This window comes from Pagrus major, chromosome 4 (assembly GCF_040436345.1).
Source record: "Pagrus major chromosome 4, Pma_NU_1.0".
NCBI lineage: Eukaryota > Metazoa > Chordata > Actinopteri > Spariformes > Sparidae > Pagrus > Pagrus major.
This window is the reverse complement of record NC_133218.1, coordinates 1875816-1903051: the sequence shown is the minus strand read 5'-3', so window position 1 is coordinate 1903051 and position 27236 is coordinate 1875816. Positions and strand designations below refer to the sequence as shown.

General features: G+C 40.6%; 1 protein-coding gene across 1 annotated transcript in view; it reads right to left on the bottom strand.

The window, feature by feature from the left end:
- Nucleotides 1-27236, bottom strand: part of tpcn2 (two pore segment channel 2) — a 58499-nt gene that overhangs the window by 18453 nt on the left and 12810 nt on the right. Inside the window, exons 7-18 of the mRNA XM_073464165.1 lie at nucleotides 24465-24537; nucleotides 22834-22933; nucleotides 22652-22717; nucleotides 22463-22527; nucleotides 21243-21334; nucleotides 19799-19880; nucleotides 19369-19458; nucleotides 19153-19272; nucleotides 4286-4345; nucleotides 3499-3627; nucleotides 2793-2842; nucleotides 1928-2027 (exon numbers count right to left, since the gene is read on the bottom strand). Of these exons, the coding sequence (XP_073320266.1) occupies nucleotides 1928-2027; nucleotides 2793-2842; nucleotides 3499-3627; nucleotides 4286-4345; nucleotides 19153-19272; nucleotides 19369-19458; nucleotides 19799-19880; nucleotides 21243-21334; nucleotides 22463-22527; nucleotides 22652-22717; nucleotides 22834-22933; nucleotides 24465-24537 (1027 nt within the window). The remainder of the gene's footprint in view (nucleotides 1-1927; nucleotides 2028-2792; nucleotides 2843-3498; nucleotides 3628-4285; nucleotides 4346-19152; nucleotides 19273-19368; nucleotides 19459-19798; nucleotides 19881-21242; nucleotides 21335-22462; nucleotides 22528-22651; nucleotides 22718-22833; nucleotides 22934-24464; nucleotides 24538-27236) is intronic.

The following is a 27236-nucleotide window of genomic DNA, read 5'->3' as shown; positions in this document are numbered from 1 at the left end:
GAGCAGGGTCCTCTCTCTGTTTACATTGTCGGTCATGTGACAACATGGCGTCGATGTAAACAAAGGGAGCTCATAGCAATGCATGCAGTGACTCAAAATGACCACGAAAAGGTAAGGAAACAATATTAGTTGGGTTTGATTGCAATCGTTTTGGGATTTGATGGAATTTGAGACACAAACACACAATTTGACACATTTATTATGTAACCCAGCTGTAGTTTCAGTCAGCTGATATTTTATGTTAGTCTTGTTTTGTGCAATGCCTTTTAAGTTTAGGACGGTGTCATATTACGGCAGCGTTACGATCGCCAAGTTTATGGTGCTCCTAGTAGGGATCGCGGGCTTAGATGGTCATTGCTGCTATGGAGTTCACATGTGGGTCCTGTTCGTCAGTGCTCTGTACTAGCCTGGCTCATTTTCATTTATAAATCTGATGTTTCCTTGCTAGTGGATGGACATTGGAGCAAAGACTGTGCCTTTTCCTGTGGCTACTGCCGCCCGCCATCTCATTGACCCCGTCTGATATTCTCAGGCAAAACATCACATTACACTTCACATATAGAGCTTTATATAACTTTTAATTTTGCTGGCCAGCACTAAACAGTATATATTTTTTTTTTTTGCTAAAGACAATTAAAGAACGCATGAGGATTTTCTTTTATTTTGAATCGAAGACTATTCGGTGTTGAATTTGTTTTCAGGGACTGAAAGAGAGAGAGAGAGAGAGATGCATCTGGGTTATGAAAATTGTCAAGAAGGCATGTTCCTTAGGTGCCAGGTTAGAGTAACACAATAGTTCTTCTTTCTTTAGTCTCCTTTATTAGTATATGGACCCCCTGATAAAGCCTCGGCCATCCCGTGTATAAAAGTCTAGTTCCGCCCTTGCATACAGCAAATATCTGTATTTGAAAAGAGAGGAGAGTGCCAGGGTATTCTGAGCCTTAGTATTGTCAAAATGTATTGATAGTGTAAATTGTGTCAAGTGTACATGGATTAGAACACTTCTATTCTTCTTCTCCTTCCTATTTCAGTTTGGGATGAACATGATTTGCGTTTTTTTGTCTTTGGTGACATAAACGGGACATGTAATGCTGCCACAGAGTCAGTGAACTTTGGAATCCCAAAGTGTTTAATATCTAATCGATAAGAAAATGCGTAAATAATCTCAATAATCTAATCTGCCACTTAAACTACCAAGCACCACAACTGCGGCCAAATATAGCCAGTTGGCTGCTGTTACAGCCGGAGGCTTCAATGTTTTTCAGGTCAAGGACCCCTTGGCTGATGTTTTATGTTTTGTACCTTATTGAATGGACCTGCAATAACATGTAAGGTGGCCTATAGTGCCATGTATAAACAAGTCAGCAGCAGACGTAGCTTGGCTAATGTAAGGCGCATTTGCCTCACTCTCCGATGGTTTCTGAGGTGAAGGGTAGGTCTAAGTTTCAATAATGTAGTTAGCTAAATAGTTCACTGTAATGGATAGGTACCGCACAGTGATTAAGCATTCAGTTAGGTTGCTCGCATGATTGCACAAGGAATTTATTTAAATTAAATGTTTTTTACATATGTATCTTTGCTGATAACTTACGTTACGTAACGTATTTTCAGACAGACTTAAATTTTTGAAAAAATTTCAAAATATTATCAAACAGTAATTTGGCAGCACACCTACAGTACAATCCTGAGGACCCCCTTGGGGTCACAATGCTTCTTCTGAATTACCTAACTAGAGGCTGCTGCTGTAATAAAAGCCAATATTGATGGACATCACTGTCAAGGAGGAAGTTGTGGTGATTTCAACAGTATGTGTGTGATGTCTGTGTGTTCTCTGTGTAATTCTATTTCTGACATAAGTTATCTGTGTCTTGATTGGAGGGTTGAAGGCAAATCAGCAGAGTAGCATCCTCCAGCCGCCTGTGTGTACCTTAATATCTGGGATGATGCGCAGAAAGCGGAAGACAATCAGCATGTTGACCAAACGAACCATCTCCCACAGAGACATTACACCATGAGAGGATGGATCCCTGTTGTGACAGACACAGACACACACACACACACACACACACACACACACACACACACACACACACACACACACACACACAGACACAGACACAGACACAGACACACAAACACACTGAAGGTAATCTTACAGACACATTTTACAATTCTCAAAGACTCTTGTCCCCTGCTTCAACATCAGGTGTGAAGTTATAAAGGATTTTGAGCGTTTTTTACACAGCACAGTTAAAAGGTGAGGTTTACAGAATTGGACATGTCTTTATCAGTGTCAGTAGGTTTGGTTAAATAGCTAACAGAAGTTAATATTGTGTCTTTGTATTTTACCTAAATGCATCTTTATAAATCTGGAATATAGGTGATCCAAACATGTGTAATCATTTCTGTTTCTAATGCTCACCTAGAGTTGGTAAGGAAGGTTTTCCTCTGCAGTGTCTGGAGTCTGTCACTCTGGCTGAATTAAATATATTTAGCTTAAGTGACTCTACTGCTATGTTCCATGCTACTAACATGTTTTAGATTTCTCTCACATGTGGATTTACCTTTGCATATGAGCTCTGGATTTTCTATTCTGTCTGTCTTGGGTACATGATTACTCGATCAGACCTTGTTAAATAGAATATTTGCAATGTAGAACTGGAGTTAATTTTTATATTTTTTTTGGGCTCAAATGTCAACCATTGCTGCAGCATTTCCAATATTAAAACATGATTACATGAAAGGCACTAGTTGATTATATTTGAAATGAATGTAAGAAAATACAAACCCACCAGTGAGAATAAGGAAGCCTGAAGGTGACATAAATAGTGATCTGTAGAACCTGATGGACAAAGATCACATTTCACACATGAGACCAGTGATGAATATTAAAAGTAGTAAATATATAAACAGATCCAAATGTTCATGAGAGATTTTACTTCTTTAAATCTGTAACTTATTGTTTTGGCCATGTGGGTGCAGTGGAAACAAGTTGTGGAATAACATAATTTATCATCACCTCTAAAGTTGATGTGGGAATGTGTTAGCAAACACTTGTATTTCACACATCCACACACAGAGCAGCATTATCATTATTATGGTGTTGTGTTTGTGGCCACCTGGTGAAAGGTGAATATTTACTTCATTTATTTGTCTTTTTGCTCTGTTCTTGATGCTACCAACTCCTCAGGCAAACACTGTACGCTTTAGCTACTAAAAGCTACACAGTGTTCAATTAATGTAATTGATTGATGACAATATGAAAACAGCATGGTTAAGAAATGTTCTTTAAAGGAATAGTTCAAATGTTAAATGAAACAACAGATCAAAACAGACAAATGCTATGGGGCACACTATAGAAAATCAAATAGTATAAGAAACTATCAAGACAGCTTTTGCTGCTCCTTCTATGTGCCTAACTGAAGTAGGTTTTGCAGTATAGTGTTTTCAGGTTTCATTAACATGAAGCTAATGGGAGTGTCGTCAGGGCTGTGTTACCAATAGCAGGATGGTGAGAAAGCCATCGAAGATGTTGTTTCTGTAGGACAGGTACCCTCTCCAGCCAAAGGCAAAGATCTTCACACACATTTCAAACAGGTAATAGAGGATGAAGCACAGGTTGATGATCTGACGGTTGGACAGTGAAAGACTGAAATCAGTTCATTTGTGAAGCACATGATCTTCACAATTTCAACAAGGTTGCAATTTTTATTTCAACCCACATGACCTGTCTGTTGGACACAAATGACCTACTGATAGTTTTGTTAGCTAGAGGGTGCTAGCTACCAGCTAGGAAAAGCTAGACAGGAGGCCATGAAAACAGCAAGTCTTTTTGTTATAGGATCAAACAATGCAACTGATGTAAATGTTTGTGGAGGCCGTTATGGCTGAATGGGTTAATTATGGGACTTTCACCCAAGAGAGGTGGGTTTGTATACCTAGTGGAACGTGTTCATACAATTAATTTGTTATTTTTACTCTAACTTCACTTTGTTAATTCCATTTTTTTGCTGTTTTTTGACACAGTTTGATGAGGTTTAGGAAACAAAAATACTTGGTGAGTTGAGGAAGAGATGATTCTGGTTTAGATTCACCCTTTTATAACGTTCCATGTGTAACAACTTCTATGTGCATATTTTTCTGGTCTTTTTCCCCATTTCAGTTTTTTACCCATTTGCATCTGGTCACCCTAGCTAGAGGAGAGGACAGGTGGTTTACCAAAATGATTAACAATCATCCCCTGTGGGCCATGAACATTCATCAACCATTTTATGACTGTGTTCACCTCCATGATGTAGTTGTCTCTCTCTGCTATGGACTTTTCAGAGTTCAACACCAGGATGGTCTAAAACACATACAAAGGTAAGATAGCCATTTGGTTATCAACTCGGTAGTGTGTAATGGTGTACAGTAAGTATATATACACACATGGACAAAATTGTTGGTACCCTTCCATTAAAGAAAGAAAAACCCACAATGTTCACTGAAATAACTTGAAACTGACAAAAGTACTAATAAATAAAAATTTACTGAAAATTAACTAATGAAAATCAGACATTGCTTTTGAATTGCGGTTCAACAGAATCATTTTAAAAAACAAACTAATGAACTGGCCTGGACAAAAATGATGGTACCCATAACTTAATATTTTGTTGCACAACCTTTTGTGGCAATCACTGCAATCAAGCGATTTCTGTAACTCTCAATGAGACTTCTGCACCTGTCGACAGGTATTTTGGCCCACTCCTCATGAGCAAACTGCTCCAGCTGTCTCAGGTTTGAAGGATGCCTTCTCCAGACTGCATGTTTCAGCTCCTTTCACAGATGTTCAACAGGATTTAGATCAGGGCTCATAGAAGGCCACTTCAGAATAGTCCAATGTTTTGTTCTTAGCCATTCTTGGGTGTTTTTATCTGTGTTTTATTCATTATCCTGTTGGAGGACCCATGACCTGCGACTGAGACCAAGCTTTCTGACACTGGGTAGCACATTTTGCTCCAAAATGCCTTGATACTCTTGAGATTTCATCGTACCCTGCACAGATTCAAGACACCCTGTGCCAGATGCAGCAAAGCAGCCCCAGAACATAACTAAGCCTCCTCTATGTTTCACACTAGGTACAGTGTTCTTTTCTTTGTATGCTTCATTTTTGCGTCTGTGAACATAGAGCTGATGTGACTTGCCAAAAAGCTCCAGTTTTGTCTCATCTGTCCAAAGGACATTCTCCCAGAAGCTTTGTGGCTTATCAATATGCATTTTGGCAAATTCCAGTCTCGCTTTTTTATGATTTGCTTTCAACAGTGGAGTCTTCCTCAGTCGTCTTCCATTAAGTCCACTTTGGCTCAAACAGCGACGGATGGTGGGACCTGACACTGATGTACTTTAACCTTGGAGTTCACCTCTAATCTCTGGAAGTTGTTTTGGACTCTTTGGTTACCATTCGTATTATCCGTCTCTTCAATTTGTCATAAATTTTCTTCTTGTGGCCACGTTCAGGGAGGTTGGCTACAGTCCCGTGGACCTTAAACTTCTGAATAATATGTGCAACTGTAGTCACAGGAACGTGTAGCTGCTTGGAGATGGTCTTATAGCCTTTGCCTTTAACATGCTTGTCTATAATTTTCTTTCTAATCTCCTGAGACAACTCTCTCCTTAGCTTTCTGTGGTCCATGTTCAGTGTGGTACACACCATGATACCAAACAGCACAGTGACTACTTTCCCCCCCTTTAAATAGGCAGACTGACTGATTACAAGTTTGAAGACACTTGTGATGCTAATTACAGGACACACCTTATATAGGAGCCAAATATGTTGTATGGGTGTCTTTGTAAAATGTAGTTCACACTGTGTGGGTGTGGTGTCGCTGTGCTGTCATTTAGGGGCACAGGTGTATATAGGAAGCAACGTCACTATTGTTGGCAGGTGTTTTGACCCGGAAGGGCATATGGTTTTTGACCGCTATGGCGCTAAGGAGAAATTGTTATATACTTTGGAATTGGAATAAAACTATTCACAATTATTCAATCAAGGAACTCTCATCTGGACTCTGATTCAACACAACAAACGAACAATAGCGAGTGGCGCGTCAACCAAGTTACTCCGCGATAAATGCCTCAGTAGCTTAGTAATGGACTGAGCTCCTTCAACATTAGTCAAAAACCTTGCATCAGTTGGAGCTTTGTTTTTTGGACACTTCGGCACGTTTTGGTTCGGATCGGAGTGATTGGAGAGGACAGTAGCGGTGACACGGTGAGGAAAGCGTCTGCATCTGGAGGAGGACGCAGGAGCTGCGGTGCTAATGTGCTAATGTGCTGGCTGTGGAGCATCGGGCCATAGGACCGCCGGGTTCCCGCATCAGTTGGAGCTTTGTTTTTGGACACTTCGGCACGTTTTGGTTTGGATCGGAGTGATTGGAGAGGACAGTAGCGGTGACACGGTGAGGAAAACGTCTGCATCTGGAGGAGGACGCAGGAGCTGCGGTGCTAATGTGCTGGCTGTGGAGCATCGGGCCATAGGACCGCCGGGTTGTGGGATCAGCTGATCATCGGACCGCCAGATCTCTGCAAAGCACCCAAGGCACGGAGGTATGTGTAGCGCTACACTATATGGCCATTTAAATTGTGTGCACACATAAATCCAATGCATTGGTTGCCGAAGGGTGGGAGCAATAGGCGTTTCGTCGGTTCGTTTTCTGCCCGATCTGTGGATTAAGTGACTTAAGTGACTATTACAATGGAGACTCATGACGCGGTGTCTGACATTAATTTGACCGGAACTAATGAGCAAACTGTTAAAAAGCTCAGCGGTGCATCTGGCGGTGATGAGGCGCAAACTCCAAGACGCGTGGTTAAGCTCACTGCAAAGGCGCTTGCGAATGAGCTGGACAGGTTGCAAGCTGGCAGAAAAGCCAAGTTTAACAAAGCAGCCAATATAAGAAAATCACTACAAGGTTTAATGTGGCAGCATGATAAACCACAGGTAATTAAAGCTCTTGGGGAATTGTTTGAAGTTTGTGATGAGATAAAATACATGCATACCTGTCTGTTGGGTTTATTGCCATGTGATGAAAAAGAAAAGCATGATATATGGTTCAAGGCAAAAATGTTGTCCATCAATGATTGTATTGCTGATACAAAAAAGTGGATTTCATGTGATGAAAATAATGCAAATGAAAAAGGTAATGTTATGGATGATATTAATCCTAATGACAGTGTGTCCAATGTAAGCAAACGCTCAAGTCACAAGAGCCATAACAGTTGCAGGTCAAGTACCACATCTTCTGCAGCCATAAAGGCAGAGGCAGAAAAGGCTGCACTTGTTGCTCGTGCTGCAGCTTTAAAGGAAAGACATGCTTTGGAGGAACAGGAACAGCAGCTGAGGAGGAAAAAAGAGCAGCTTGACTTGGAAACCGAAATAGCCGCATCTACTGCTAGGCTGGCAGTATTACAGGCGTCGGATGGGAAAAGTTCATCTCAAGGAACCAATAACGGCATGAATTCCTATTTGGAAAAGGAAAAAAGGAAAAAGGAGTCTGTCAGTGTGTTAAATCCTAGAGCAAAGGAGTACCAGCCTGAAGTGTGGAAACCAACACAGCAAAATGATTTGACACAACATGTTCAACATCACTCAACAACTGCTCAACCTGCAAACCATCAACAAGTACTTACCATCATGCACAGGCAAAATGAAATCACAGCATCTCTGGTGCAGCAACAACATCTGATGACACTTCCACCACGAGATATTCCCACATTTGAAGGGGACCCTCTACAATACAGGACATTCATCAGAGCATTTGAGCAAGGAGTGGAGGAAAAGGCAGGAATGGCAGATTGTTTGTACTATTTGGAACAATTTACTAGAGGACAGCCCCGTGAACTGGTGCGTAGCTGCCAGCATATGGCTCCTGAGCGGGGCTATGCAGTGGCAAAGAATCTTCTCCAGAAACATTTTGGAAATCAGTACACAATTGCAAGGGCTTATATGGGAAAAGCTCTGGCCTGGCAGACAATAAAATCTGAGGACGTGAAAGCACTCCAATCCTATGCCTTGTTTCTGAGGGGATGCTGCAACGTAATGGAGGAGTTCCAGTATATGCAGGAACTGGACATGGCCGTAAACATGAGAGCCATTTTATCCAGGTTGCCATTCAAAATGAGGGAGCAATGGAGAACAATAGCTCATGATAAAATGGAGACAACTAGTCAACCAGCTCGCTTTGTTGATCTGGTCGTGTTTATTGAGCGTCGTGTCAGTATTCTGTCTGATCCTCTGTTTGGTGAAATACAGGAGCCATTTGGTGTTGCTGGGATAAGGACTGGTGCTGGGTTTAAGCCACAACCCAAAAATAACATAAAAGGAAATGTCATGGCCACCACAGTAACATCTATGGAAGTGCCCGAGGAATGCAAAGAGTCAATGTCAGATCCAAGGAAGGCTGAAAAGGCTGGATGCCTTTGCTGTGCTCGTAGCCACTCGTTAGAGGAGTGCAAGCAGTTCATGGAAAAGAAGCATAAGGAAAAACTTCAGTTTCTGAGAGGAAAGGGGATTTGTTTTGCATGTTTATGTGTGGGACACATGAGCCGTGAGTGTGAGAGGCGCCTGACATGCAAGGTTTGTGGTCAAACTCATCCCACTGTGCTTCATATCAAAAGGCAACCAGCCCTGGAACCATTGGAAACATCTAAACAGTCAACTTCACTCAAAACATGTGGACATACAGGGGCCGGTAAGGACCGCTGTGTGCTATCCATCCTTCCTGTAAAGGTTAAAAGCGCAAAAGGAAATCACATCATTCAAACTTATGCGTTTTTGGACCCAGGAAGTTCAGCCACATTCTGTTCAGAGCACCTAATGCAGAAGTTGAATGTCACAGGAAAAAAAATCAACTTTGTGTTGGGCACAATGGGGCAAAAAAGAGTTGTTCCAGCTTACTCTCTCACTGGTTTGGAGGTATCTGATCTGGACAGCAATAACTTTCACGTTCTTCCTGAAGTTCTCACCCAGATGAAAATGCCGGTCACTGTTGATGATATGGTGACACCTGAAGAACTGGCAAACTGGCCATATTTGTCAAAGGTGAACATCCCGAATATAAATGCAAATGTTGACATGTTGATAGGAACCAACGCTCCTAAAATATTAGAACCGTGGGAGGTCATTAACAGTTGCGGGAGTGGCCCGTATGCTGTCAAGACAGTACTGGGATGGGTTGTTAATGGTCCACTGAGTGGAAACAGTGGTGCTTCAGAAGCGGATCTGCCCTTGGCTGTGGTGAACAGGATCTCTATTGGTAAACTCGAAGAAATGCTGATTAAGCAGTACAACCACGAGTTTAATGAGAAGACTGCAAAGGAGAAAGAAATGTCCAGAGAAGACCTCAAGTTCCTGGAAATTATGGAGCACTCAGCAGTACTTCAGGAGGGAAGATATTGTTTGAGATTGCCGTATAAGAACAAGGAGATCTGTTTGCCTAATAATTTTGCAGTGGCTAAGCAAAGGATCCAGGGTTTGAAGAAAAGATTCCTGAAGAATTTACACTTTCACCAGGAGTATGCTGGGTACATGAACACACTCATTAGTAAGAACTATGCAGAGCAAGTGCCTCAGCAACAGCTGCATCGTGAAAAGGGGAAGGTGTGGTACATCCCTCACCATGGTGTCCACCATCCACGGAAAGGATCCCTCCGTGTGGTGTTTGACTGTGGAGTCACATTTCAAGGTGCATCCTTGAATAGCGAACTGCTGCAGGGTCCTAACCTTACCAGCTCTTTGCTGGGAGTTCTTCTTCGTTTCAGGAGGGAACCAGTGTCATTTATGGGCGATATTCAGGCTATGTTTCATCAAGTCAAAGTCGCTGAGGAAGACAGAGATTTCCTTCGCTTTCTTTGGTGGCCAAATGGGGACATCACTCAGGACCTCATGGAACATCGGATGACAGTACACCTGTTTGGCGCTGTATCGTCTCCTAGTTGCGCAAGCTATGCACTGAGGAAAACTGCTGATGACAACCAGTCTGAGTTTTTGAATGAGGTGATTCAGTCTGTCAAGCAGAATTTTTATGTGGATGACTGTTTGAAGAGTTCAGCCACTGAAAAAGAGGCCATTCAAATGATAAAAGATCTTTGTGCTCTATGTAAAAGGGGTGGTTTCATTTTGGAAAAATGGATCAGCAATAGTCGCGTGGTATTACAAGCCATCAAAGAGGATCAAAGAGCCAAGGACCTAACAGAGTTGGATCTGGACCGGGATAAGCTTCCAGTGGAAAGAGCTCTGGGTTTACAATGGTGTGTTGAGACCGACTCTTTCAGGTTCAAGATGGAGGTGAAACAACAGGCTCTAACCAGACGTGGCATGCTGTCCATTGTCAGCTCAGTGTATGACCCGTTGGGTTTTCTGGGACCAGTCACCTTGTCAGCCAAGATTATGCAGCAAGAACTCTGTAGAAGAGGCTGTGGATGGGATGATGAGCTACCGAGGGATATCGTACCCCAATGGAAAAGGTGGTTGGAAGACTTGGATCAGTTGGCTGCATTCAATGTGGAAAGGTGCGTAAAGCCAGTGGAGTTCGGAGAGATCAAATGTGCCCAACTACATCATTTTGCAGATGCCAGTGAAAGTGGGTATGGAACTGTCTCATACATCCGGATGTTAAACCATGAAAATTACATCCATGTGGCTTTTATGCTTGGGAAAGCCAGAGTAACACCACTGAAGGCTGTAACTATTCCTCGACTGGAGTTGACAGCAGCTGTTCTTGCTGCCAGAGTGGACTCGTTGCTGAAGGCAGAGTTGGACATCCAGGTGGAAGATTCAGTCTTTTGGACAGACAGTACTTCAGTGTTGAAATATCTTAACAACGAGGACAGACGCTTTCATACGTTCGTGGCCAACAGAATCTCGACCATCAGGGAAACATCTGAACCCTCACAATGGAGGCATGTCAGTTCCAAGGACAATCCAGCGGATGATGCATCGAGGGGAATGAAGGTCACTGACTTTCTGAACAACAGCAGGTGGCTCAAAAGTCCTGCATTTCTTTGGAAGCAGGAGGAAGACTGGCCTAAAACTGTGATGGACGTCTCAATGGACTCTGATGACCAAGAGGTCAGGAAAGAGGTAGCAGTGAATACCATCAGTGTGGGTGACATCTCTAGTCCTACTGACCAGCTCATTACGTACTTTTCTGATTGGAGGAGGCTCAAGAGAGCAGTTGCCTGGGTCCTCAGAGTGAAGGCCATGTTGTTGGCGCAGAGTCGCTCGAAGAAGCAGTTGGAGGCTTCTGTGGTTAATTGTCAGGAGCAAAGCAGTCAGAACAGTTCAAGGCGGGCTAAAGGACAGCGGGTCACAACGAAATCCAGAAGTGGCACTCTGATGCTGGATGAATTATTGACAGCAGAAATGGCCATAATTCGTTACTGTCAGCAGAAGAGATTTGGTGAGGAGATTTCTGCTTTATCATCTGGGAGAAGGGCAGTGAGCCGAAGGAGTCCCATATACAGACTGGATCCAGTTTTGGAGAATGGACACTTGAGAGTCGGAGGAAGATTGAGTAGAGGAGCCATGCCGGAGGAAGCTAAGCATCCACTCATTCTCTCCAAAGATCAACACGTCTCTATGCTCATTCTTAGGCATGTACATCAGAGTCTGGGCCATAGTGGACGGACTCACACATTGTCAAAGGTTAGGAAGAAGTTTTGGATCACAAAGGCCAACTCAGCTGTCAGGAAGATCATTGGGGAATGCATCTTTTGTAGACGTTACAATGGAAGAGCCGTGGAACAAAAAATGGCGGATCTGCCGAAGATGAGAATCCTTCCTGATCTACCACCTTTTACCAACACAGGAGTAGATTACTTTGGACCAGTTGAAGTTAGGAGAGGAAGGTCAACCTGCAAGCGGTACGGAGTGATATTCACTTGCATGGCAAGCAGGGCCGTACACCTTGAAGTGGCTAATTCACTGGACACAGATGCATGTATCAATGCTCTGCGGCGTTTTATCAGCAGAAGAGGACAGGTGGCACACCTCACGTCAGACAATGGCACTAACTTCGTTGGGGCAGACAGAGAACTGAAGCAGGCTCTAACTGCTTTGAATCAGGACAGGATTCGAGGAGTTCTCTCACAGGTTGGAATCCATTGGAGTTTCAATCCACCAGCAGGCTCACACCATGGTGGTGTATGGGAAAGGATGATCCGCCTGGTAAGAAGAGTTCTCAGTTCTGTTCTACATCAGCAGAAGCTGGATGATGATGGACTTCATACAGTGTTCTGTGAAGTGGAGGCCATTTTGAATGATCGTCCAATCACCAAGCTTTCAGACGATGTCAACGACCTGGAACCTCTCACGCCGAACCACATACTTCTCTTAAAGGGTAAACCAGCATTGCCACCTGGAGTGTTCGAACCTCATGACCTGTATGTGAAAAGGCGCTGGAGACAAGTACAGTACCTCTCAGATCTTTTCTGGAAGAGATGGATACAGGAGTACCTGCCCTTGCTCCAAGAGAGGCAAAAGTGGAACAAGAAGAAAAGAAGTTTGACAGCTGGAGATATTGTGGTTATAATGGATTCTTCAGCTCCACGTGGTTCCTGGCCACTTGGCAAGGTTCTGGAGGTTTTTCCAGACAAACAAGGACTTGTGCGTTCTGTGAGGTTGCAGACAAAGACCAACATTATTGAAAGGCCTGTGACAAAACTCTGTTTGGTACATGAAATATAAATGTGTCTATGCTGAATTGTAAATTGGATTGTCATAACATTTGGCTCATTTTCTGTTTTGTTTTTTGTTTTGTTTTTTGTTTTGTTTTTTGTTATGTTTGAATTGTTATGTCTATTTGCCATTAACAATTAGGGGCCGGTGTATAGGAGCCAAATATGTTGTATGGGTGTCTTTGTAAAATGTAGTTCACACTGTGTGGGTGTGGTGTCGCTGTGCTGTCATTTAGGGGCACAGGTGTATATAGGAAGCAACGTCACTATTGTTGGCAGGTGTTTTGACCCGGAAGGGCATATGGTTTTTGACCGCTATGGCGCTAAGGAGAAATTGTTATATACTTTGGAATTGGAATAAAACTATTCACAATTATTCAATCAAGGAACTCTCATCTGGACTCTGATTCAACACAACAAACGAACAATAGCGAGTGGCGCGTCAACCAAGTTACTCCGCGATAAATGCCTCAGTAGCTTAGTAATGGACTGAGCTCCTTCAACACCTTAGTTTAACATGTCCCTATGCTCAAATTATTTTCAATCTTTTCTAGGGGTACCATCAGTTTTGTCCAGGCCAGTTTCATTAGTTTGTTGTTTTTTTTTTTTCATTTTCTTTTTATTGGGCATCAATGATACGATACATGGATTCAAATACAGAAGTCACAATGCTCATTTCTATATTTTTACCCCCCACCCCAAGAACATGTTGGACACCAGTCCAGTAAAAATAAAAAGTGGAATGAAATGACAATATAAAAAAAATATATATATATAACAAAAAGAGCATATACCTAGGCTCGCCAACACTGAAGCTGTGCACTAAACAAAACATGGTTCACATGGATTCAATCACAAATACAAATACAAATGCAAGATGATTGCTAAGTGGTAATCAAGTGGGCACAGTTTTAAGTTTACCTAAATGCATCAACACCGGATCCCAGACAGAAAAGAATTTGTCCCTGGACCCCCTGAGAGTATATTTCATTTTCTCTAATTGTATGAATTGTGTCAGGTCGCTAAACCACAAAGACACTTTGGGTGGATTTTTTGATTTCCAATGCAATAATATTCTTCTATGTGCAAGCAGCGTCGTAAAAGCAATTATGTTTTTGTAACTTTTCCTTATTGTTGTATGTCTTCTATCTGTGGTACCAAATATGGCCATAGCTGCGTTGGGTTGAAGATCAATATTCAGTGCTTCTGACAACATTTTGAAGATGGTCGACCAATAGGTTACCAGGGCTGGACATGACCAAAACATATGTGTTAAATCAGCAGGAGTGTTTCGACATCTGTCACAGCTTGCATCTGTGTTAGGATATATTTTAGCCAGTCTTGTTTTGGAGTAGTGGATGCGATGTAGGATCTTGAATTGTATAATGTTTAATTTGGCACAGGAAGAACTGTCGTTTACTCTAAGTAGAGCGCTCTCCCAAATGTCCTCTTCCAAGTCCTCCCCCAACTCATCCATCTAGTCTGCCCTGATCTTTGCCAGTGTTGTGTTTTTAAAAGAGGTTATACAATCACTAATTCTTGAGACAAGTCTTTTAGAATTGAATGGAGATTTTAACAGATCATCTAAACCAGAAGGTGATGTAATGTATAGAAAATTGGGATCATGATGTTGAAGGAAGTGGCGGACTTGGAAATATCGAAACAAGCTAGACCGAGGGAGGCCAAATTTATGCGATAAATCATCAAAGCTCGCAAAAATACAGTTTATCCTTAAAAATATGAATGCTTTGTCTCTGCCAGAGAGTAAATTCAGAGTCTAACCTAGCTGGGGGGAAAAGGTAATTATTTTTGTATGGGACTTAAATGGAGAAGGTTTTTAAACCCAAAGTTCCGTCTCAGTTGAACCCATATTTTGAGGGTGTTTATGACTATAGGATTGTTAGTGTATTGTAAGAGAGAGAGGGGAAGGCTGGAGGTGACCAGGGCACTAAGAGAGGTGGAGATGCAAGATGCAGCTTCAAAGTGGCACCAGTCTGCATCAGGAGTATAGAGCCAATACATGATTTTTTGAACATTTGAGGCCCAATAATAATGACAAAAATTTGGAAGAGCTAAGCCACCTTGGTTTTTAGGCCTCTGTAACAGTTCTAACCGTGTTCTAGGCTTCTTCCCATCCCATATAAATGAAATTAAAGCCTTATCAATAGATTTAAAAAAGGATTTAGGGAGATAGAGTGGGATACATTGAAACAGGTAAAGAAACTTGGGGAGCACGTTCATTTTTATACAGTTCACTTTCCCTGCAAAGGATAGGTGAAGCAGTTTCCATTTCTTCAGGTCTAATTTGACTTTCTCAAATAGCAGACAGAAATTTTCTTGGTAAAGATTCTTGATGTCCCTTGTGATATTAATGCCCAAGTATTTAAAGCCATTTTTAGACATTTTGAACAGTAGAGCACCGTCCTGTATTTGAAGAGCCAAGTCATTAACAGGATAACATTCACTTTTATTAAAGTTCAGTTTGTACCCAGAAAAAGCACCAAATCTCCTCAGGGCGTGGATAATATGAGGAGCACATGAAACAGGGTCAGATACATACATTAACAAATCATCCGCATAAAGAGATACTCTATACTCTCTCCCCCTCCTATGGATCCCAGTAATTGATGGCAATGTTTTGAGTGCAATAGATAAGGGCTCTATGGCCAAGGCGAACAGCAATGGACTGATTGGGCAGCCCTGACAGGTGCCCCTTGACAGCTGGAAATACTGTGAATGTTTACCATTCGTGATTACAGAAGCTTTGGGAGAGGTATACAAAAGTTTAATCCACGATATAAAATTAGGGCCATATCCGAATTTCTTTAAACATGCAAATAAATATCCCCATTCTACCCTATCGAATGCTTTCTCTGCGTCCAGCGCGATAACTGTTTCAGGTACCGCGCTGGACACAGGAGAGTGGATAACATTTAGGAGCTGACGGATATTTGTAAATGAATGACGGCCTAAAATAAAATCAGTTTGGTCAGCAGATATCACGTCGTGCATTGTGGTTTCAAGGCGTAGGGCAAGGGCCTTGGCCAAGATCTTCACATCACAGTTTAGGAGGGAGATGGGTCGATACGAGCCACATTCTGTGCTATCTTTACCTGGCTTAAGCAGGAGGGTAACTGATGCTTTAGTCGATGCCTGTGGGAGTGACCCATGGGACAAAGAGTTATTAAACATATCAAGTAAAATTGTTGATAGTTTATTAGAGAACTTTTTAAAAAACTCTATGGGATACCCATCAGGGCCTGGTGCCTTGCCACTCTGCATTGCCTTTATTGCAGTAATGATTTCTATACAATTTAGTGGAAGCTCAGTTTCAGTCCTATGAACTGTTATTACAGAAGGAGCCTGGAGGTTATTGAAGAAATGTTCCATGTCAGAACAATCATTTGTCATCTCTGATGTATACAGATTTGAAAAAAAATGAAGTGAATGTTTCTTTAATTTCTTCTGGGTCAATAGTTAGTTCACCATCTTCTTTCCGTATTTGTGGGATTTGTTGAGAGGCTGAGCGGCACTTGAGTTGGTGTGCTAATAAACGTCCAGCTTTGTCACCATGCTCATAAACATACCCCCGTGATTTTAGTAAGAGACATTCTGTTTTTTCGGTTGATAGCAAATTATATTGTGTTTGGAGGTCCAGCTTCCTTTTGTAGAGCTCAGGGGAGGGAGAAACTGAATACTGAGCATCCACCATATATATTGCTTACTTCTTTCATCTTATTTATTTTAGCTGAATACGATATAATCTCACCTCTGATTACAGCTTTTAGTGTTTCCCACAGGAGAGAAGGGGAAATGTTATCTTTTTTGTTGGAGTCTATAAAGTCATCTATTTTCTGGGATATCATTTCACAAAAGCTCTTATCGGCAAGAAGATTTCTGTCTAATTTCCAGGAGGGGTGCTCTAATTGGTAAAGAGGAAATGCAAGATGTAGTAATACAGGGGCATGATCTGACTCTGTTATAGATGAATATTCAACTTTTTTAACAAAGGGGAGAAGGTTCTGGTCAATGAAAAAATAGTTTATTCTACTATATGAGTGATGTATTAGAAAAAAAGGAGAAGGACTTACTTTGTGGAAATAAAAAACGCCAGGGGTCAACACTTTCTATCTGGTCCATCAAAAACGATAATAACTTGGCTTTTTTAGAAAGATTTGTAGATTTTGAGCGGTCAAGTGTTGGATTCATCACACAGTTTAAGTCTCCGCCAAAAATCAATTGTTGCGAATTCAGATCCGGAATTAATGACATAATTCTGCTCATAAACTTATCATCATCCCAATTCAGAGCATAAATATTTACCAGAACTACAGGCTTGTAGTAGAGGAGCCCTGAAATCATCATGAATCGTCCTTGCGGATCTGAGATAACAGTGGTTGCATTAAACTGAATCTTTTTATGAATCAATATGGCTGGTTCACAAGTTTTAGAATTAAGATTGAAATGAAATACATTACCCACCCATCCTTTTTTAAGTCTGACTTGATCTTTTACCATCACATTTTAAGTACTTAAGATGATTAAATATCCTGGCTCTTTTAACAGGCCCATTTAAACCCTTCACATTCCAACTAATGAATCGTATAGCAGCCATCTTTGCATCAATACCATTCACCATATTTAACTAAAGAAGATAAAATGAGAAGAGAGAAGTAAGTCATAAAAAGGTAAAGCAATGCTCGTGTTGGAGTGCACAGTTTGGTTAATTTCTTCTCTTAAGTGGATAAAGGCAAGTATATGTTGCAAAAATATGGTGGTGTCCCTTTCCCTAACCCTGTCCAAAGAAAAAAACAAAACTTAAACTAAGCCTATACTTGTCGCTCTCTCTAAGGCAAGCTGCAGGCTAAACACTATTTCAAAAAACTTCCGGTAACACATTTTCTCAATACTTCTGCCCAGGAAGGCTCCCAGTTCCTGTCATACACTATATTAAAACCTCTTAACATCAAGGTGGAGACAAAAATCAGATGGTTGAGCAGCAAAATAACTGTCAAACAAGTGGGCACATATACACATATATATATATGAAAACGTATATAACCTCAATATTGAAAGGCAACAAAAGTGGTTTGTATAGAGGAAGAATTCTAGATATAAATCAGCATGATATTGATTAGTCCGGCAATAACATCATTGAATGTCCATACCTCAGGTCCGCGGACCGCAGGTTGATATCGCATGCCGAAAAGGTGAGTTTATACGTCGTTGAGCTCAGGTGATTGACCATCGCTAGGCTGTACAGTCCAAACCGTGACACACAGTCTTATTCTTTACCGAACCTCCGGTCGAGAAACTTCTGGGCCTCATCAGGCGAGTCGAAGGTGAACACGTCGTCTCCGCACATCACTCGCAGCCGGGCCGGGAAGAGCAGGTGGAATCTGACGTTCTTCTGATACAGGGCTTGCTTGACGCTGTTAAACGCTGCTCTCTTTTTAGCAAGTGTTGTGCTGACATCCTGATAGACCCTTATAGAGGCACCTTGGTATTTGAGCTCATGATTCTTGGCCCAGCGCAGTGCAGCTTCTTTCTGTTGGAATCTGGAGAAGCAGACCAGGAACGTGCGGGGGGATGATCTCTGGCCGGCTCTGGAGGTCGGGGTACGGTGGGCTCTCTCCAGTTCAGGCGGTGTAGAAAAAACATTGGGGCCCATCGCTTCCATCAAAACATCTGACATGAACTTTACTGGATCTTTGCCATCTTCACTGCCTTCGGGAATGTTCAATATACAGAGATTAGATCTCTGTGAGCGGTTCTCGAGGTCGTTGCACCGGTCCAGCAGCGATTGGTTCTGGCTTTGGAGCGTTCTGATGTTGGACTCCGCTGCTGTTAGCCGTTCAGAGTTATCACCTGCTACAGACTCGACGGAGGTAAGACGGCTCTGGAATGAGGTCACTGTTGTCTGTAGTGAGTCTGTAGCAGGTTTTTCGGGTGTCACAGGAGCTCCTGCTGTTGTCGAAGGGTTGTTAGCCACAAAGGATGCTAGCTTACCCGCAGAACGTGTCGCCGGAGTTTGTACATTAACTGATTTCGGTTGTTTAGACATGCTCATTTCTGAGAAATTGGTTAAACAAACTTCAGTGGTTGAAATTATATCGAAATTCGTGCAGAGAATTCGTTTAAAAGGGAGGGTAACGAAAAGTGAACCGGGAGCCTTCGCGTGTGCGTCCTCTCCCTACAGGTCACAACTGGAAGTCATTAGTTTATTTTTTAAAATGATTCTGTTGAACCACAATTCAAAAGCAACGTCTGATTTTCATTAGTTAATTTTCAGAAATATTTTATTTATTATTACTTTTGTCAGTTTCAAGTTATTTCAGTGAACATTGTGGGTTTTTCTTTCTTTAACGGAAGGGTACCAACAATTTTGTCCATGTGTGTATGTATGCATATCTGTGTGTGTGTGTTTGTGCAACTTACACATATGCACATGACATTGGCCAGTGCCACTGCATTACCCAGTATAGTGAGATAGTAGTGACTGAAGACCACCTGGAGTCTCTGCAGAACTGGAGAGTTGTACTGAGGCAAGGGAGGGTGCTGGGCAAAACACACACACACATTAAATACATGTCAAAGTGAAATGTAATGATGACTAAATCTTTGAAGCAGCAGAGCCCATCGGCTCAGCTCTACCTCCTTAATGCGATCTTTATCAAGTTCATCAAATATCTTCCTGAACTGTTCTCGATCCATGTAGCCCACATCTGCATACTGCTGTGCCTCCTGAAGTCAAGATGGTAATAAGGAAAAAGTCAAGTTGGAGAACCAAAAGATGCATTTTTAAATATACTCCTGGTCTAACCCACTCAAAAGATGCATGTAAAATATCTGCAGAGTTACTGTCTATCAATTAACATCAATAAATATTAAAGCTGTATTAAGTGCTTTTTCCCACTTGGGGTCAGAAAAACTGCACAAGTGAAAGATTCAACACTTCATATAACCTAATGAAGTTAATATAGTGAACATGTCAGCAGACAGTTGCCTATTTCCATAGACAAGAGACACATAGCAATATTAGCGGGTGTGTCTATGTGTGTATGTGTGTGTGGTTGGCACTGACCGTTGTGATGGCAGCTCTGTAGTAGCTCTTCATCTGGACTCTGGACATCACCTCCAGTACCGCATCAACACACACATGCTCCCTGACAGAGAAAATTAATACAACTCTCTCCATCTTTCTCTTATTTATATTAGTGAAGTACTATTTCAGCTGTCCTCACCAGCACACTGAACACTCCTCCTCTTTTTAAGAATGTTTGAAAATTAAATCTGTGTGAAAATTAGTTTGAAGTAATCCAATCCTTTTTAAAAAAAAACAACTACAAAACGCAACAACAAAAAATCATTAAATCAAAGTGTTAAAATATCAGTTATAGTAATATCAGTCACTCCATTATAAGGTTTCAGTTACTCTTTGGAGGAAAGGATTAAGGACTTTTATAAGGATTATAAGAGCATTTTATAACACTGTGACAAAGTAGTTCAACATGTCACATTCATCACATCCTTTCACAACGGGGTGTTAAAGGGAATCAACACTTTGACTTTTTGACCTTATTGTCCTTCAATTAAATGCAAATAATTACACCTGGTAATAAGGACACATGTATGTTTTTGAGAGTCAGCGTTAATATATGATGTCCGTGAGTGTGTGTTTGTGTGGCAGTACTGGCAGTAAAATGCTTACAAACCAGCCCCAACCTACATAAAAACATAAACAAAAAACATGTCAACTACTTGGACAATAGACAAATGCCTCTTCAGGGATAATCAAACTGAAATGTGCTTCTACAAGCTCTCAAGTCCCAAGTGAAATAAAATGTTAAAACTGAAGGTGTATAGGGGCTTGGGTTTCAAGGGGTTCAGTTAAGATACTATGAAAAAAACAAAAGAAAACCTGCAGGCAAGGCAAGCAGCACTTGCACAAATAAGGACAGCCCTGATGCAGGTAGCCTAATTGCCTGGTAACTTTGTGGTCACTCAACTTGGCTGAAGAATAAACACAGTTTCCCTCACTAGAATGAAATGGGGCAGCCAAGAAATCACAATAGGGGCCTAAACAGACCAGAGTGTCTTGCTGGCAATATAATGGGATGAGGTTTGCAGTGAGTCAGGGACAGATTCAGAATGAGACCACCTCTCTTAAGCCTTCACAAAAGGGCATCTTCACACCATGACTGTCTGGGAGGGGAATGCCCCAAGCTGCTTCCACTCATTAACTAGGAGTCAGTCTCCCCACCCTGCGCACAGGTGATCTGAATCCACTGCAATCAGTCCAGAGGGATTTTCAAAATCAGCCCAAAACAAAGAAAGATAGCAAGTCTTACACAATGGGAATGCTACATCTGTGTGTGTGTGTGTGTGTGTGTGTGTGTATGTGTGTGTGTGTGTGTGTGTATGTGTGTGTGTGTATGTGTGTGTGTGTGTGTGTGTGTGTGTGTGTGTGTATGTATGTATGTATGTGTGTGTGCGTGCGTGCGTGTGCGTGCGTGTGTCTATCTTACTCAGCAGCCTGTCGAGCTCCCTGGCAGGTGAGGACTTGGAAAGCAGCTCTGATCCCCAATCGTCTCCTGATGATGGACGTTTGGACCGACATCTGGACCAAAACATGAACAGAAAGATTCAGACTGTAGACTTTTTTGTCCTGAACAGTCAAGAAAAAAGGACACCTGATTGGGTGTATTACAGTATGATGCAGCCATGCATCTGCGCAGCTGCCATGTTTGAGAGGTCAGGATCTGCTAGTAAACCTTAAATCTAATTTTTAGACCTGGATACGGCAGCACCACTCAGCCTTATGTCGAATTTTGCTCAAGCTACTGGACGTCTGTAAAACTGTTGACAGGACACCTCAAATTGCTAATGAGGTCAATTATGAATCTCTCATCAATTTTTTGATCCATGAAGTTTTTATATTTTTTAAGCTCTCCATGAGCCACGGAAATTGATTTAAAAATCTGTGACATCATCACAATGTAAAGTCTATATGCTAATGTGACGCTTCAGAGGACAGAACATCTCATTTGTCTTAAAACATATTTCCTCATTCTCTCTCTCCTTGTATGGTTTCTTCACACCTCCCCACAAATCCTCGATGGAAGTGACAATTGAGGAAAATGTGGATATAATTTAAGGGAACTCAGTTTGTCTGTTCTGTTGTGCCCTTGTGTTCCTCTGTATCTGTGTCCCATCCTTGTGTTATTTCTGGTTTGTACTTTGTTTTGCTTTTGTTTTATGATTTCTACTGTTTTGTTATATGCCTTGGATTATCAGCTTTATGTTACTAAAGCTCGCTTTTTGTTCAAGCTACCTGCCTGCCTGTGTGTCTTGCATTTGGGTTCCCTTTGTGTAACCTGACAGCAACTCACACCAAAACAATCTTGATGGAGAAATAGCAGTCAAGAGGAAAAATATGTATTTCTGATTTGGGGGTGAACTGTCCCTTTTAGCGCAAAATCAGACATCATTATGCAATGTTGGGCCTGTGCTGTTGCATTTGAAATGCCTGTCAGATGATTCCTCCTGACTACCCTGTACTGCCAAGACTTCCGTTGACATTTCATCAACTAGAGCATTCAGCTTTAGTGCTCACCTGTCACCAGTAGAAGACTGTGCTTGTGCTGGGTTGCCTCCAGTATGAATGAATGGAGCTGTTACAGCAAGATAACTCTCAGGACAATGAAATGCTCAGGAGCGTGTTGTCATAACTGTGCATTTGACTCACCAGTAAATATCCCCTGAACTGGTTATAGATGATGGCTGTCAGTAAGTTCATCAGACAGTAGGTTCCTGCCAAGAAGCAAAACAAATTTTCTTTCAAACACTGTAACACATTTATGTTACTTTAATAGCAACTTAATAATCTACCATCCTCTGCTGCACTGACATGGACAATAATACCATCACTGCTTACCAATAACACTGAAGGCAACGAAGAAAATGGAATAGGCTCTGTTTAAGGAGTAGGCAGGGATCATCACTGTGACAGGACAGAAGAAAAGCTGAAAAGATTAACACACTCCACCACAGACACAATTTACAGTAATCAAGTATTCAACAGACATAGCTTGTTTTATCATGTGACAGATTGTGTACCATCGGGGTTGTTGGCTGTCGTGAGCAGCACTAGCAGAGAGGTTAGTGAATCAGGCATATTTCTGAAATGTAACCTCCACTCCTCATTCTTCTTTGGATCCTGAACAAAAACAAAGAGGGGGAGTGATTACCAGAGAAGAGGAGAGGCAGAGTGGACTTACACATTCCCCACATTGTTCTTAGTATATAATAAATTCTGATATAGTCATTGTTATTGTTACTATTGTTATGCACCTCTCCGTTGCCTGCTGCAGCTGGTGTGGACTGTTCCACTTTATTGATCACTAACCGATTTGCATAAGCAGTAGTAGTGCAAATTGTTCAGGCCCTTAAGCATATTTACAGTAAGTGGCTTCACAGACTTACTTCCTGCTCCAGGCCTGAGGCCTCCATGACCGAGTACTTCTCGTTAACTACAGAGGATCAATAAATAGCATCCTGACTGGGAACATCACAAACTGCCATGGTTCGTGCACAGCCCAGGAAAGGAAGGATCTACAGCAGATGATTCAAACCACCAGAACATCACTGGTACCATCTACAGAGCATCAGTGACATCAGTGAATTGAGATGTCTGCACAGATCCCAAAGATACTAAAACACAATACCCACCCAGCCACAGTCTGTTCACCCTGCTGCCATCTGACAAAAGATACAGAAGTATCTGCTGCCAGTTTGTGACTTGCTTTTGTGTAATTTTTCAATTTGTGTCTTTATATTTGCAAATGTCCATCCGTCCTGTTCTTGTGAGCGTGATATCTCAGAAACACCTTGAGGGAATTTCTTCAAATTCGGCACAAATGTCCACTTGGACTCAAGGATGAACTGATCAGAATTTTGTGGTCAAAGGTGACTTTGACGTCACAAAACATTTTGTTTGCCATAACAACATATTCATTACTGATTATACCGAAATTTCACACAAAGGTCAACTTCACTGTGACATAAAAATGTTATGCAAAAACACTTCTCTGGCCATTATTTAACACCATAACTCTGGAGCAGAATGGGAGACTGTGAACATATTATCACATGTGGTCAGATATTGAAATGGTAGAGATCTTCTGTGCTGCCAGGTCGAACGTGTGTGAGGCATCAACGTTTTAGAAATCTGTAGCTTCTTTATGTTCTATCAGAATCAGCTTTATTGGCCAAACATGTCAACAGACATTTGACTGTTTTTTGTTTCTCTCAAAAAACTTGAGTTTTGCTGGTATCGATCATCAGGTGATTGTCACTGCAACATGTGATGAAGCTCTCTATCAGTCATCTGTACTGTTGAAATAGTCTTTAAATGAAGACAGCATGTTTCTCACTGGAAATTATTTACTGGAATTATACACATAGGAATAGCATAACATTTCACCAAGAACTACACATAACACCTTTTAATAAATTCTTTAAAGTCTTCACTACATACTGTGTAATTATGTATAAGCCTCGACAGACATGGAGGCATACATGACGCTGTTTTTCTAGTTATGACAATGACCCTTGACTGTTGAGTTGCCATCACAGTCTGGGACAAGTCCACAGACATATAAACACATAATTACACACACATGTCCGCACAAGTGTCAGCAGTACAGTACAGTATTTAACAGGGTGTGACCACATAGACCTGAACTTACCTCAGTTTTAGCAAACAGCAGCATGCCAATCATAGTAAAGAGACAGAGGTGAAGGGCCAGCAGCAGGATGACACTGCAAAGACAGAAGAACTAGGCTAGGGGTGGAAAAGTCTGGGGAGTCAGGAATAGATCTAAATCTTTCTCTATTTCTTCAAGGTACACTCTATAAAAACACAAGAGTCTCTCGAATACATTAAAAACATGACAGGTGTCAGGACTGTGCCAGCTCCTAGTATTAATTCTGTTGTCCTTTCTGCCATTTATGAACTCTACTGCCATTTTAGATCCAGCCACTCCCTCCTGCCCTGCAGTTACCACTTTGCCTGACATTCCCATCACTTTGGAGCTGTGCTTTTGGGTTCAAGCAAGCTGTTTATCTGAGCCATTCTAACTTTATGCAATGGCCATTGATTTAAATTATTCTCACATTATCTGAAATTGTACTAAAATGTGTAAATATATAGATCTTGTAATAATTTTGATATTATGAAAGTAGTAAATTAACACAATGATATAAGAAAATTCCAGTATCACATGAGTGTATTTGATATTAACCAGTATAGTAATTACTTATTACTTATAATTACTATTACTTATACTTACTACTTAGTAATACTTAGGATTTCAGTGATATCATCATTTATTATTTTAGATGTGCTTCACTGTTATATAATATATACAGGTATATACATACATACATATGTACATACTATATATACACATACATAAATATATGTATATATATGTATATATATATATGTACAAATATATATATGTGTATATATGTACACAACATGAGCATAACTATATATATATATATATATATATATATATATATATATATATATATATATGTATATATATATATATATATATATATATATATATATATATATATATATATATTTATATATATATATATATATATATAGTTATGCTCATGTTGTACAGGAGGCTTTGGCTGCTTAGCTGATTATGTAGTGTTCACCAATACGGAGTGTCAGATCAGGAAACGGAGACTGACTTTGAATTTACAGAACTTTACTGGATGGTTTTGGCATCAGGTACATAGACACAACTGTCACTGACTTATCCAGTTATCTGTCACAATACAGGGAACCCTCAGGGAACGTTCTCTAAATGTTATTTTTGTGTAACTTTAAAGAACATTCTAGGAAAACAAATGTGGAAAAGAGTGTGATAATGACTTTATGATTGTTTCTGTTACTTAAGCAGAATTAAAGGTAATCGGTTACAGTTTGTGTTTGATACTCAAAATACTTCATTAACTGTCCTTTCTTTTTAAAGTAATTCTGATACAAATTATACTGGATCCATGTGAAGTTGAATTAAAAATGTTCTGTCTCTTCATTAGTGAAGTATATTTTCCTATAATATTCCTCTGTACTATAGTACAATTACTTTAAATGTGTTAAAAGTTGTATTGTTAAAATTGGTAAAAGCATGATGTAAATGCAAACATTTTATGTATGTTCAGACAGTATACATCTTTGTAAGTATATTTGCAATGTACCATTGAAAATGTGAATATGTTAAATTACAATAAAGTTTTTGGGGGGTTTTTTCACCTGGGAAGTACATTCAGCATTGGGAAATAGTCCGAAATGTAATTCAGACTTTAATATACTGGTAATACATATGCAACATTGTTGTGTATAAGGGTATGTAATGTACAAAGTAGAACAACAAAGTAATGATAAACTATATTTATTCAAACTGTTCTTTTTTAGTAATTGAAATAAACCAGAAGTATAACTGAGCACACTATTACTACAATAAGAATATATTAATGGCATATTGCTTGTATATTTGCTAGAGACAAACAATACATTTTTAATGTACTTATAACACATAAGGTAGACTTTAAATAAACTTATCAGGCATGTATCTTAGTACACACACAGCAATATACTTAAAGAGTACAAAATATACTTATATACCACTTAAGCACATAAAAGTACACTAAATACACTTCGGATTGTGCTTTTCTACATTTAATTAAAACTAAAATATACTTAGTACAAAAATTAGTTGTTCCAATAAAGCAAACTTTAAGTTAATTACTCATTAACATACTTGAAGTGTACTGATGACTAGTCTGGGTACAAGTATTTGCTTACCATGCTGGCAAATCTGAATTAATATTTTTTCTGTTCTTATGGTTTCTATTAAATTAACTCAACGACTGAACTGTGGAGAATCTAACTGATCTTAACATGTAAATTCATTCCAGGTAAAAACATTTATATCATTATGAGCCACATTGAAAGAGATTAAACGGGTCACGGGAACCCACTGGGTTTAACCACGTAGAAAAACATCTATATACACTTAATTTGGGGTAGTAACACGTTAATAATGTTACCACAAATCCTAGTTTGAAATGTTCCCTTCAACACTGACACCTGCACACAATCACAGGGTGTATTATAGAGTGGTGGTTGTATAGTGGGAGTATACCAGAATAAGTCTATGGTCACATTTTATGGAAGCAGTGCCCCACTGACAGAGCTGAGAGTGCTCTGAAGTCAGTAGTGGCTTTTTTATTTGGTGAGGGGTGAAATGAAATTGGAAAATAGCAAATCCAAATGCAAGTTTTACTGTGGTATCACTTTGTACTTTGTATAACTTCACTGTGCAGCCCCCTCAGCTCCGTATTACCATACTAATGATGGGCAATGTAACTAATTAATTTTGTGTTGAGTAGTTAGTAATGTAATGCAATTAATTTTCCAGTTAGCAATATAGTTA